At 35.7% G+C, this 12,504-nt stretch overlaps 2 protein-coding genes across 2 annotated transcripts; both read left to right on the plus strand.

The window, feature by feature from the left end:
* The first annotated feature begins 273 nt into the window (after positions 1-273).
* Positions 274-3,647, plus strand: LOC106751326. Its single transcript, XM_014632208.1, has 4 exons — positions 274-480; positions 1,798-2,537; positions 2,655-2,754; positions 3,465-3,647. The coding sequence occupies exons 1-4, from the start codon at positions 274-276 to the stop codon at positions 3,645-3,647; spliced, it is 1,230 nt and encodes a 409-aa protein (XP_014487694.1).
* Positions 3,648-4,987: 1,340 nt separating this feature from the next.
* On the plus strand, positions 4,988-5,794 carry LOC106751327. Its single transcript, XM_014632209.1, has one exon. The coding sequence runs from the start codon at positions 4,988-4,990 to the stop codon at positions 5,792-5,794; it is 807 nt and encodes a 268-aa protein (XP_014487695.1).
* The last annotated feature ends 6,710 nt before the right edge of the window (positions 5,795-12,504 follow it).

Genomic DNA, 12,504 nt, shown 5'->3' on the forward strand with positions numbered 1-12,504 from the left:
ACATTTAGTACATAAAGATGTTATATTATTTTTCTGTAGGAATGGGAGAATAGTAATTCAGTAGCGATGACCTCTTATTTTATTTCCCTTATGGCCGGGGTAATAAATATTTTCATGTTCTGTTATACTGGAGAACAGCTTATGACGCAGGTATATTTTCACATAGTTGAAATCGTGAAGTCGTTTCATTGATCACGCACATGCAACTATATTTATGCGTATAACATAAATGTGCTTATTGGATATGTACATTAATGCATCTACTCGTCTAAGATGGCCAGTTGTGAAAGTTTACGAAGCTCAGATCTCTATTCATTACGACAGGCGGAGAAGGTAGCGGTTACATCATGCGAACTCGAGTGGTATCGTCTTCCGGATAAGAAAGTACGTGGGATCGTTTTAGTGATGATTATGTCTAACATGCCGATTAAGATCACTGTTGGCAAACTCTTGGTCCTTTCAGTCAGGACGTTCGGCGAGGTAAAGAAACTAATTCGAATGTTATTACAATCGTTTATTTGTACTCAAGAACGAACGATGGTCGCTATGTCATTAAACTGAAAAGAGAAAGTGATATGTTTTATAGATTTTTGTTTATGCCTTCCAAACTTATAGCATTTTTAAGTAACTTTCCCTTTTTTCCGTGAAGTATCTGCATACGTGATTTTAAGCTAATTAGACCAATGCAATATCGCTTTATGTTTGAAACTTTATGAGTTTTCATTAAGTTGTGTCGTATTAATCATAGCTTTGCACACTTATTTCTCAGCCGTCCATTCGCTACATTTCAATTTGTAAGACTACTTGACTTTGTCGTTTTGTCATTTTTGTTCTAATTGATGTTTTTTAAGCTCTTAATGTATTGTGCCATGTGAAAACTAGAAAAACGAAAAATGTTCAGCAGTCCACTGAAGCGGGACGTATAAAGCTGGGATTAATATGCAAATTTATATGTAAGTTATTTCTTTGTTTTTTCAGATTATCAAAACAGCTGCGGCGTATTTTAATGTACTTCGAAATGTAACCAATTGAATGCATTTTTGTTATTGAGAACTTGACACAAACGAACGGGGGATATGAGATATATATATGTAATAGTAATATCATATACATTAATTATCAACGTATATCACATCATCAATATTTATGTTTCATTCTACAATTTCTTGTCAAAATGAACTTCTTACGAGATAAGTGAATGAAATTCTGTTTATCTTTCATGAAAAAGTATTCGTAGCTGATTATCAAATTTGGTATCAGATTTACAGGTACCGAGTAAAACAAGTTATTACAATGTGGGACTCCACGATGCAACAAAACTGAGGTTACTTGAAAGTTGCTTTGAATATACGAAGTCTGTTTTAGTCTCTCCCCCGATGATGAAACTTCTCGTCTGTTAGAAAGTCAACCCTCACATCAAAGTTCAAATTTAGAACAAGAATAGAGTGCAGGTTAGCAGTTGCTCAAGTTTCCTTTCACTCGTGAAAATTTGAAATATAAATGTTCGAAATGCGCAGGCGCTGTGGATGCTTACATTTCGCGTGCTCGCATCAGTCGATCTCGGTGTTTATTAGCGATCAATAGCGAGCGAGCTCGCGACTTGTAAGCACTTGAGGCACATATAGAGTATCGTCGGCATCTTTCGATCTGTCGTCGAGAATTTCACACCGAGGGAACGCGTTTCTCGTTCATCGTCGAAACTTTTATCTTTTCTCTTCATTCGTTATGGAGACATTTCTTTCGCGGGCATATACGAATAAGAATTACGATCAAGACATAGAATATGTCATGAGGCAGAGTCAGTTTCTCCTGCGAATCCTCGGCGTCTGGCCTTTACTCGAGGGAGACCTGTCCGTTGTTGAAATGATATTTAAGATATTTCTCATAACTATTTGCTGCGCCTTCGTGTGCGTCATAGTCGTTCCTGGTTTTCTCTATTGCCTGTTCTACACCGAAGAACAGCCGCATGCCAAACTGACGCTGATCGCCCCTCTCATCTACTCGTTCATCGCTCTCGCCAAATACAGCACTTTGATTATCTACGAGGGCGAGATCAGGATTTGCTTGAGACATGTAAAAGACGACTGGAAATTCGTCGCGATATTAAACGCTAGGGACGTCATGCTGGAAAATGCGAAGATAGGCAGGAATATGTTCACGGTCTGTTGCGCCATGCTATATTGTGCTGGTCTGTCCTTCCACACAATTGTGCCGTTAACGAAGGGAAAACTGTTTACCAACGACAATGTCACGTTCCGGCCATTGGCATTCGCGAGTTATTTCATTTTATTTGACGAACAGCGCAGCCCCGCTTACGAGATTATGACCCTGCTGCAGTTTTGCGGCGGATTCATCATGTACTCCGTGACGATCGTGATATACGGGCTTGCTGCGCTTCTCGTGATGCACGCGTGTGCACAGATGAAAATCTTGATGATGTTGATGAAGGAGCTTGTCGACGAGCGGACTTGTTCGTCGGAGAAAAACGTGGAGAAAATGTTGTCGATAGTCGTTGAGCGCCAAATAAGAATACGAAAGTGAGACACTTGTTTTGTCGAGTTCGTATCTTTCTTTTTTATTCTCCCATTCTCTCTTTATCTTTCTCTCTCTCCCGCTTCTTACCTGTTGCGTATTAACGATGACGTTGCTTTCAGTTTCCTGTATCTGGTAGAAGACTCGTTGCAAAACAGTAGTTTGTTTGAGATATTGTGTTGCACCGTAATGATGTGTCTTGTAGGATACTGTATTCTCATGGTAGGCAGTACGTTCAGATCGTGTCACGGTAAATAAAATTTTCCATTTCATTATGCACATCATATACACTATCACATATACATTAATACGATAAAATTCCAAAATTCAATTACCAGTAATTTTGCGAATATGATAACTGAATACATGTTAAACCCACACAGGAGTGGCGAGATGGTAATACCGCGAATATGTGTACTTTTCTCATTGCTCTGGTTTCTGACGCGACTAATATTTTTATTCTCTGTTATGCCGATGAACGTATCACAGCGACAGTAAGTGAATCGCGTGCATATATCTATACGTATCCGATTTTATTATAATTCCTGAAGAACCACATGTTCTTTTAAAATAAATTATTTGCACACTATTAGAAAATACATGTATATGTTTATATATAATATAGCGTGTCTGTAAAATGTCTCATCCGTCATATATTTGTAGTTTAGATTAATATAAACAAAAAAATTCTGTATCGTCTTACAAATAACGATACAAAATTGTGAGTTAATAATTATTTAGAATTTTACGCAGTTGCTTGTGAAATGTTGGTGGACATTTTTATTCACATTGACCTACGAGCGTATGACGAATGAGACACTTAGCGACAAACACTCTGTATAGAATGAAATAATATTTAGACAAAACGCAGAAGCTAAAGTTGCATTAATAAAAAATAAATATTGTCTATTTTCGCCATTTTATTATAACAGGCAGAGGAAGCAGCTTGGAGAACGCATATGCTAGGGTGGTACCGTCTTCCAGACAGGAAAGCGCGTGACATGATGTTAATAATAATTATATCGCATATTCCTTTAAAGATTACAGCAGGAAAATTTATCGTCCTTTCTTTCAAAACCTTTGGTGATGTAAGAGAAGTATATATTGATTCATAAAGAGTCGCATTGTTCGAAATATGATTAATTTTGAAGCGGACGTGTCATTTATTAATAATAAAGGGAAGTGAATATTCGTGTGAAATATTTATATTAAATATTTTTAGGTAATTAAATCAGTTGTCGTGTATTTCAACATTCTTTGCACGGTTACCGAGTGAACAGTAATTATCAAATAAATAAATTATGAAAATATAGTTATTAAATATTTGTTAGATATTTCTAGAAATCGCGATAAGATTAATTAGAGGCTAACATATTGCATAGAGTGAAATAATTGCTATGTTAAATAACGAGTTGCAGAAATGTGTTGTGTATATGTATTATCTATATATATATATTCATTTATAAAATACATATATAAAAGTGTGTACATAAAATCTGATCATTTGTATAGCACATACATAGAGTATAAATAACCATTTTTCTTATATTAAAAATGAAAATACTATTTTTATAATGTAGCTTTTCTAATATAACTTTTTCATAGTAAATTCCATAATATTCCATAATGTTCCGATAAAAGCAAATTTGCAGGGCCCGACGCGTAAACGAAGTTTCTTTCAGTGTGTCTTTCGATCGTCTGTTCTATATATAATTCTTCTTTTGGGAGAAAATTAAGCATCGTTTTAATATCGTTTCCAGAAATGGAAATTACATTATAACGTATAATAATATGTGCAACAACGATCTCTAAGTTTTCTACTTCTACTACTACCACACTGACTATCCTTTATGTAACGTTCAAGTTTCTCAGGTAAGCACACGTAGATATTAGAAACGTGGAATTGTTTGCATAGTAGTTCTAACATGCAAATTATACAGATATAATAATTTTACCGAAAAATATAAACATGTTACACAACGTACCTTCGTTAATATTAGAAAAGACTTATGTGAACCGACTGAAAAAAGATATTAATATTTGATGGACGAAAATTGCTCTACTACTCTTAAGATTTTTATTCTTTTTTATATTTTATCTTATTTTGTACAGATTACACATGCGCGCACATCCATCTCTTAATATAGACGTAAATTTCCGTTGTACGTTTCCTTGATTGTTCAGACTTTTAACGGAACATCGGCCTGCACTATTCCTGACAAAGGGAAAAAAGTTCCTTTAGCCAAGAGAACAGAAGTAAACTTGCGTGTGCTTCCCTCTCAAGAATTTTAAATGCACGTTATTTATTATTTGTTTGAAGTGGCATTTCAATCGCTGAGGACGCAAGCGCATACCAAGTTCGCTCTCCGCGATCAGTGATGTGGAGGCACGCGTTTCGCTATTACACACTTGTCGAGTACATTCTATTTCTACGTTTGACGACCATAGAATCACGATGTATGACACGATCCACACGAAAATATTTTCTAATGGAAATTACAAGAACGACATAAAGTACACCTTAGAATTAAATCGTTTCTTTTTTCGTCTGTTGGGCATCTGGCCGTATACGAAAATGAATTTCCCGTACCTCGAGAATCTCAAAAGAGTCTCGCTGATCCTCGTCTTTTATTTCCTCCTCTTTTGCGATTTTGTTCCGACGATTCTTTACGTGTTCATCGAAGAGAAAGACGTTCGTATCAAAATAAAGCTCGTAGGACCAATGATAGTCACGTTCGTGTCGATTGTCAAATATATCGATTTAATGCTCAGCAATAATCAAATAAAATGTTGTTTGGCGCGAGTGGATAATGATTGGCGAAACGTCGCTGACATGGACGCTCGTGATTCGATGGTGAACAAAGCCAAAATCGGCAGACGCATGGTTATGCTTTGCGCCGCATTTATGTACCTGTCCGGTTTATTTTTCCGTACGGTCATGCCGCTGAGCAAGAAGAAGATCGTCACCGCTCAGAACCTCACGATCAGGCATCTGCCGTGTCCGGCTTACTTCGTATTTTTCGACGTCCAGGCGAGTCCCGCTTATGAAATCGTCTTTTTCATACAGTTCTTTTCCGGATTCGTAAAATACACCATCACGATAGCGATCTGCAGTCTAGCCGCGCTATTCGCTATGCACATCTGCGCACAGCTGGAAATACTGATGGCGTCAATGAACAACTTGGTGAACGAACGGGATGTCAAAAACCTCGGCAAAAGATTGGCCCTGACAGTGGAACATCAAATCAGGACACGGGAGTAAGTAGACTTTCTTGTATATTTACTCAGTAGCTCGAATCAGTTTTTAATATGTATATCCTTATGCGCTCTCGCGTACGTTCCTTTTCAGTTTTTTACAATTGTTGCAAGAAACGTTGCAACATACTAGCCTGATAGAAATAGTGGGATGTACGATAGTTCTGTGCCTGTTATTTTATAATATTATTATGGTGCGTTTTAATATATTACGTAATAAAAACGCAATTTTTCACGTTGGAAACATATACTATTCTATTATGTTGTTTGATGTATAAAAAGCATATATTTGGATCTTATAGGAGTGGGACAATCGGAATTTTTTAATTACGTGCTCATATGTAATTCTGCTTGCATCCTTCGCATTTAACATTTTTATTTTTTGTTTCATCGGCGAACAACTTTCCGTAGAGGTACGTTTGCCGTTACGTTTCATTGCAGAAGCTACAACGTTACCTAACAACGACAACGTTATGTTTGACAAATATTGAAATATACCAAAGGTCACTTTTCCTCTGTGTCTTTTTTTACGCATGTAACATACATTCATAAAATTAGGAAGAAAAGTTAGCGTTAACGGCATCTACATTGGCCTGGTATCAGCTTCCGGATGAAACAGCGCGATCATTGATTTTAATTATCGCCATGTCGAATACACCTAAGAAACTCAAAGCCGGAAAGTTCTTTGATCTTTCTTTCAAGACCTTCGGAGATGTAAGTGATGGTTTGCACTTAAAAGAAAAGAAATCAGTATAAGTAAAGTGAGAAATAAATTGTTTATAAAATACTAATTATTATGAGAATGATACATTAACAAACGTATGTGTTAAATTTTAGGTTGTTAAAATGTCTGTGACTTATTTGAATATTCTTCGGAATTTCCTTTGATTGAATATGATATCAACAAATATTGCATGTTGAATCATATATCTTATTATATAGATAGTCACATAGAAATTAAATGGTAAAAATATTATATATTCAGCATTAAAATAAAAGTAGCAGAAGTAGCAGCAAAGGTATTAAGAAAAATGTTATCGTTCTTTAATTATTTCTCTTAGGACAAAATATTCCGCACAACGTACGGTTCGAACGTTATTTAATTATTTTATTGATCATCCTTGTCGAAAATTATTTAATTACAAAGCTCTCAGTATAAATAGAATCTTTCTACGCCAATTCCTTGCCATGTACATTTATAGCGGTGGAGAAAAAAAAAATATTCTGTTTAATGTAATCAAAGCTATTACTTACCTTAAAGTTACGCCGTGAGTTACAAAACAGAAAAGGACGAAGTTAAACACTACGACTTTCCTGTTTGCCATAAAAGTTCGGCGAACACCAGTGGATAAAATAATACTTTTCATGAAAAACAAGCTCATCCTTCGAGCTTTATAACTTTGTTTCCAAACTTTACTATTCTCGATCCTACCCGCACAGTACTTGAATCTTTAAAACGCGCAAGCATATGCGAGCGATGAAGTTGACTTCGCGGCCAATTTTGAACTTCATTTTAATGAAAAGCAGATCGAAAATTTGGATATAAGATGAGAAACTAAAAAAATGTGCATGTCATAGTATGATTTGAAAGTTATTCAACCGTGACTCCCCGTATGAAAGAAATTTTTCTACGCCACTTTGACTGCCACGTGCATTTATAGCAGTTGAGCGATTAAACGAGTTTCGTCTAACGCAATTAAAATTGTTACTTTCAAGTAAACGTTACAATCGCGAATTGCAAAGGAGAAAGGGACAAAGGAAAATACTACGATTTTCCTATATGTCACAAAGGTCGATATACACCATCGGATAAGAATAGTTTTTACAGAATATAATCTCGTCCTCTTCGGGGTTTGCAAACTTTATTGTTACTAATCTCACGCACGCAACGTCTGAATATTTTAAATGCGCAAGCGTATGGAAGCAATGGAGTTAACTTTAAGGCCAGTTCCGCGCTTCCACGATTAGTTCGTAATTTCCATGCTCACGGTAGGTTGTATAAACGAGTGGAGATAGTGAATATCGCAGAAGAGTTCGTGTTCAGCTTCCATAAAGAAATGCTGCGAAACGTGCATAGCAAGGACGATATCTTATACGTTATGCAACCAACCCGTAATCTTATGCTCGCGATCGGTATCTGGCCATCTAGGAATTGGAAGAGACCCATATTTCGGAAAATATACAACCTCCTTTTTGTCTTCATTTCCAACTTCATTTTTGCCGCCGAGGTTATACCCGGCATCATTTATTGGATACTGGAAGAATCAATGCGCGATCGACTTCAAATGAGCGCTATTCTCCTCTACGCCAGCATGGGGGCCGTTCAATACGATGTCATCCTCTCTCAAAATGCTAAAATCAAACGATGCTGGAAGCACGTCGAGGAGGATTGGGAGAATGTCTTTGGTATGGACGCATGGAATATCATGTTCAAATGCGCGAAGAACGCTAGGCTCCTGATTTTGATCTGTGCACTCCTCATGTCCGGTGGAGCGATCTGGATACGAATAATCTTACCATTGTCGCGAGGAAAGATGGTCAACGATCAGAACGTCACGATCAGGCATCTGGCCTGTCCGGTTAATTTTTTATTCGTCGACGTACAAGTTAGCCCTTTTTACGAGATAGTGTTTATATCGCAGGCCCTAACGGGATTTTTTCTAGTTTTAAGCACGACAATCGCATACGGCCTTTTAGCACATTTCGCGGAGCATGCTAACGGTCAAATGAAGATTCTGATATGTCTGATGAAGAATCTCGTCCAAGAACAGTGGAAAAAGGAGGAGGAAGTTGATAAAAAAATAGCTGTGGTAGTCGAACATCAAGTAAGAGTGCACAAGTGAGTCTACGACCTGTACATATTTATCGTACTTCTCGTTTTTGAACGTATCTCACTTGACTTAATGCGTATTTATTAAAAAAAAAAATCTCACAATATATATTTCAGTTATTTGCTATATTATTACTTGTCATCCTTGCATATTTCAAGTTTTTTTTTTTTACCATGGTTGAGATGGTGACAATGTAATGTGATTAATAATCACATTTCAGTTTTCTGCAGATGGTACAGTATACCGTGCAGGAAATATGTTTGATAGAAATATTGGTGAACACTATAGTTATCTGCCTCCTATTATATTTTATATTAATGGTTCGTATATGTTAATTATTTTGACCTTACTAAGAAGCAGATGGAAAATTTGGGTATATAATAAGAAATTAAAAACAATTACACAGAGATTTGGTAAAAATTCGTTAATAAGTGTAACATTGATATACAATTAGTAAATTTAAAATTTTTGACACTGATGCACATATTACACTAACAAAGAGAGTTTACAGTAAGGAGTCATTTTGCATCACATAACTTGTTAATAATTGTTACTTGACAATATCTGTGCTTATAGGATTGGAATACTGGAAATATTGGAATTATAGGGTCTCACGTGTTAAACATTGTAAACGTCACAACTCACATGTTTCTGTTTTGCTATGCCGGAGAACAACTTAACGACCAGGTATATTTTACATGTGTTTGATCCTTGAACTACAACAACGAAGATAACGCATACCATTTAGAGAAAAAGGAAAACTGTCTTGCGTAATCTTTTAAACAACAAATCAAAACTTGTTGTAAATTCAAATACTGTTGTTTTTTTTGTAATATATCAAAAATAGGCCGAAAAAGTAGCGCTTGAATCCCGAGAACTCGAATGGTATCATCTGCCGGAGAAGAAAATGCGCAGTGTCATTCTACTGATGATTATGTCTAATCAAGTACCAAAAATTTCCGCTGGCAAGATGATAGAGTTATCGTTAAAAACATTTGGTGATGTAAGAAAATATTTCCAGATATATGATTTTTCACCTAAAATCGAAGAAATATTATCAAAACGATTAAGAAGAATTAAATAAATGTTTTAGATTATTAAGACATCTGGAGCGTACTTTAATATGCTTCGAAGTATGTCCGAGTGAATATATCATGTTCCTAGAATATTTGAAATCAACAGAATTATGACGTGTACTGAACACTAAGTTTCAATAAAGCTTTAAAAGTTTATCAATCAGAATATACTGATATTTTCCAATCTTTCTTATCGTATGCAGATATAATATAATATGATATGTCATGACGTGAAGAGCAGGAATTATCTCAGGATGAACGCAGTCATATAGTGGACAACGCAAGCTCAAAACAAAATAAAAGTAGAAAAGGGACATTTTGATATTTCTCACCTGGTATCGCTGCAAGCCAAATTTGATTCAGTAAATGTAAAAGCTTTATTGAAGTTTAGTGTATGTATATCTCGAGGAATATTAACATCTGTATATATAAAAGAGTAAACATGATTAATAGATATTTATAGAACATAAAAATTTTGTAGAGTGATATATGTAACATGAAGTCTTCTCGTATATACGTTTCTCATAGAAGAATTAGTATTATTTCTTCCTCTTCAAAGTTACATATTATCAATAATGTTTCAGCAAATAAAAATCTTGCATCATATCACGTTCACTTAATTAACACTTTTTCTACGCGACACATCGACCCCCTCCATTGTTTCTGAGAAGGGAATGTCTTCTACGTTATGCATAACATGTATGGTTCGAAAGTTGTTGAAGTTCAAATATGACGCCTTGTATGAAAGAAATTTTTTTACGCTATGTTTACTACCACGTGTATTTGTAGCGGTTCAGCAAATAGAAAAGCTCCACCTAATCGTAAATGTAATCGAAACTGCTACTTCCACGTGAACGTTACGCGCTCGCGAGTTACAAAGAAAAAAGAGACAAAGTTAAACATTACGATTTTCCTGTTTGCCACAAAGGTCGACGAACATCATCGGATAAGAATATTTTTCATAGAAGACAATCCCGTCCCTTGGGGTTTGCGACTTCGTTTATTAACTTCATTGCTACCGATTTATCGCACGCAACGTCTGAATTTTTTAAGGGCGCAAGCGTATGGGAACAATGTTAACTTCGCGAGTAGCATTGCGCTTCCACGATCAGTCGCATTTCAGCTCGCGTTTAGATTTCGTACTAACAGTAGGTTGCACAACGGGTGAAGCCGGTGAATGTCGAACCTTGCGTCAAAATCTTTAAAGAAATGCCGCGGAACATAAATCAAGCTGATATCATATATGTTACTCAACCAACTCGCAATCTCATGCTTGCAACGGGTGTCTGGCCATCCAGGAGCGGAAGGATATCCGTATACCGAAAAATTTATAATCTCTTTCTGAACTGTTGCGCCCATATCCTTCTTGGCTGTGAGTTTATACCCGGTAGCATTTATTGGCTACTGGAAGAATCAACGCGTATGCGACTTCAGATGAGCCCTCTTCTGCTCTACGTCTTCATGACCATCGTCCAGTATGATATCCTTTTATCTCGCAATGCTAACATCAGACAATGCTGGAAGCATGTTGAGAAGGATTGGAAGAATGTCTTCAGTGTAGACGCGCGTAATATTATGTTAAAATGCGCGAAATCTGCCAAGTTCCTCATTCTGGTCTGTGCGGCCCTTATGTACCCTGGTGCAATTTTATATAGAATAATCTTGCCACTGTCTCAGGGGAAGATTATAACCGATCAGAATATCACGATCAGACCCTTGGCCTGTCCGGTTAATTTTCTATTTATTGACGCACAAGCTAGTCCTCTTTACGAAATATTGTTTGTATCTCAAGCATTAACGGGGTTTGTTATAGTTTCGGTTGCGACGAGTGCGTACGGCCTTTTAGCATATTTCCTAAAGCATGCTAGCGGTCAAATGAAGATTCTGATCTATTTGATGAAAAGTCTCGTGCAAGAGCAATGGAGTAAAGAGGATGTGGTTGATAAAAAGTTAGCGGAAGTAGTCGAACATCAAATAAGAGTACGCAGGTGAGCGTGTAAATTATGTAATTTGTGTTGCTTCTTGTTTCTCGAAGTATATTAGATAACTAATTGTTAATTTATTAATGTATAAGGTGGTATTAATGAACAAAACACGTAGTGCATGATTCCGTCTTTTTTATATTACATATATATCAATAATATTTTATTACGTTATTTTTGAAACGTTTTTATTTTTCTTGTTTCATATTATCATGCTACGTATAAACGATGTAACTTTATTAATAGTCACATTTCAGTTTTCTTCAGATAGTGCAGTATACCTTACAAGAAATATGTTTGGTGGAAATAATGGTGAATACATTATCCATATGTCTCCTGCTTTATTTTATAATATTGGTTCGTATTAATTGATAAATTTATTTGATTAAGAAAGCAAATAGAATGTTTTAGCATACGTAGTAAAAAAAAGAAGTGACTTAAATTAAATAACACTATTTTTAATTTTTGCAACGTCTGACTGGTAAATTTAAATTTTTTACAATAATACAAACTGCACTAGAAAAGAATTAGTTTGGGATTTTTTTTAAGTGATCAAAAATGTCTTACATGAATATTATTATATTTATAGGAATATATTTATAGGATTGGAAAACTAGCAATTTTGGAGTTATATGCTCTTATGCGTTAAATATTGTAAACGTGACAATCCATATATTTCTGTTTTGCTACATTGGGGAACAGCTTAATGACCAGGTATATTTTTATACGTGTTATATTCTCAAGCTATCATATCAGAGGTAAAAACTAATTATGCCGTTCCTCTTAGTAAACATAATTCATTTTTATATGGAAGAAGTCTTATTCAAT

The sequence above is a fragment of the Dinoponera quadriceps genome, unplaced genomic scaffold (assembly GCF_001313825.1).
Source record: "Dinoponera quadriceps isolate SergipeBrazil2010 unplaced genomic scaffold, ASM131382v1 scaffold11315, whole genome shotgun sequence".
Classification (NCBI taxonomy): Eukaryota; Metazoa; Arthropoda; class Insecta; order Hymenoptera; family Formicidae; genus Dinoponera; species Dinoponera quadriceps.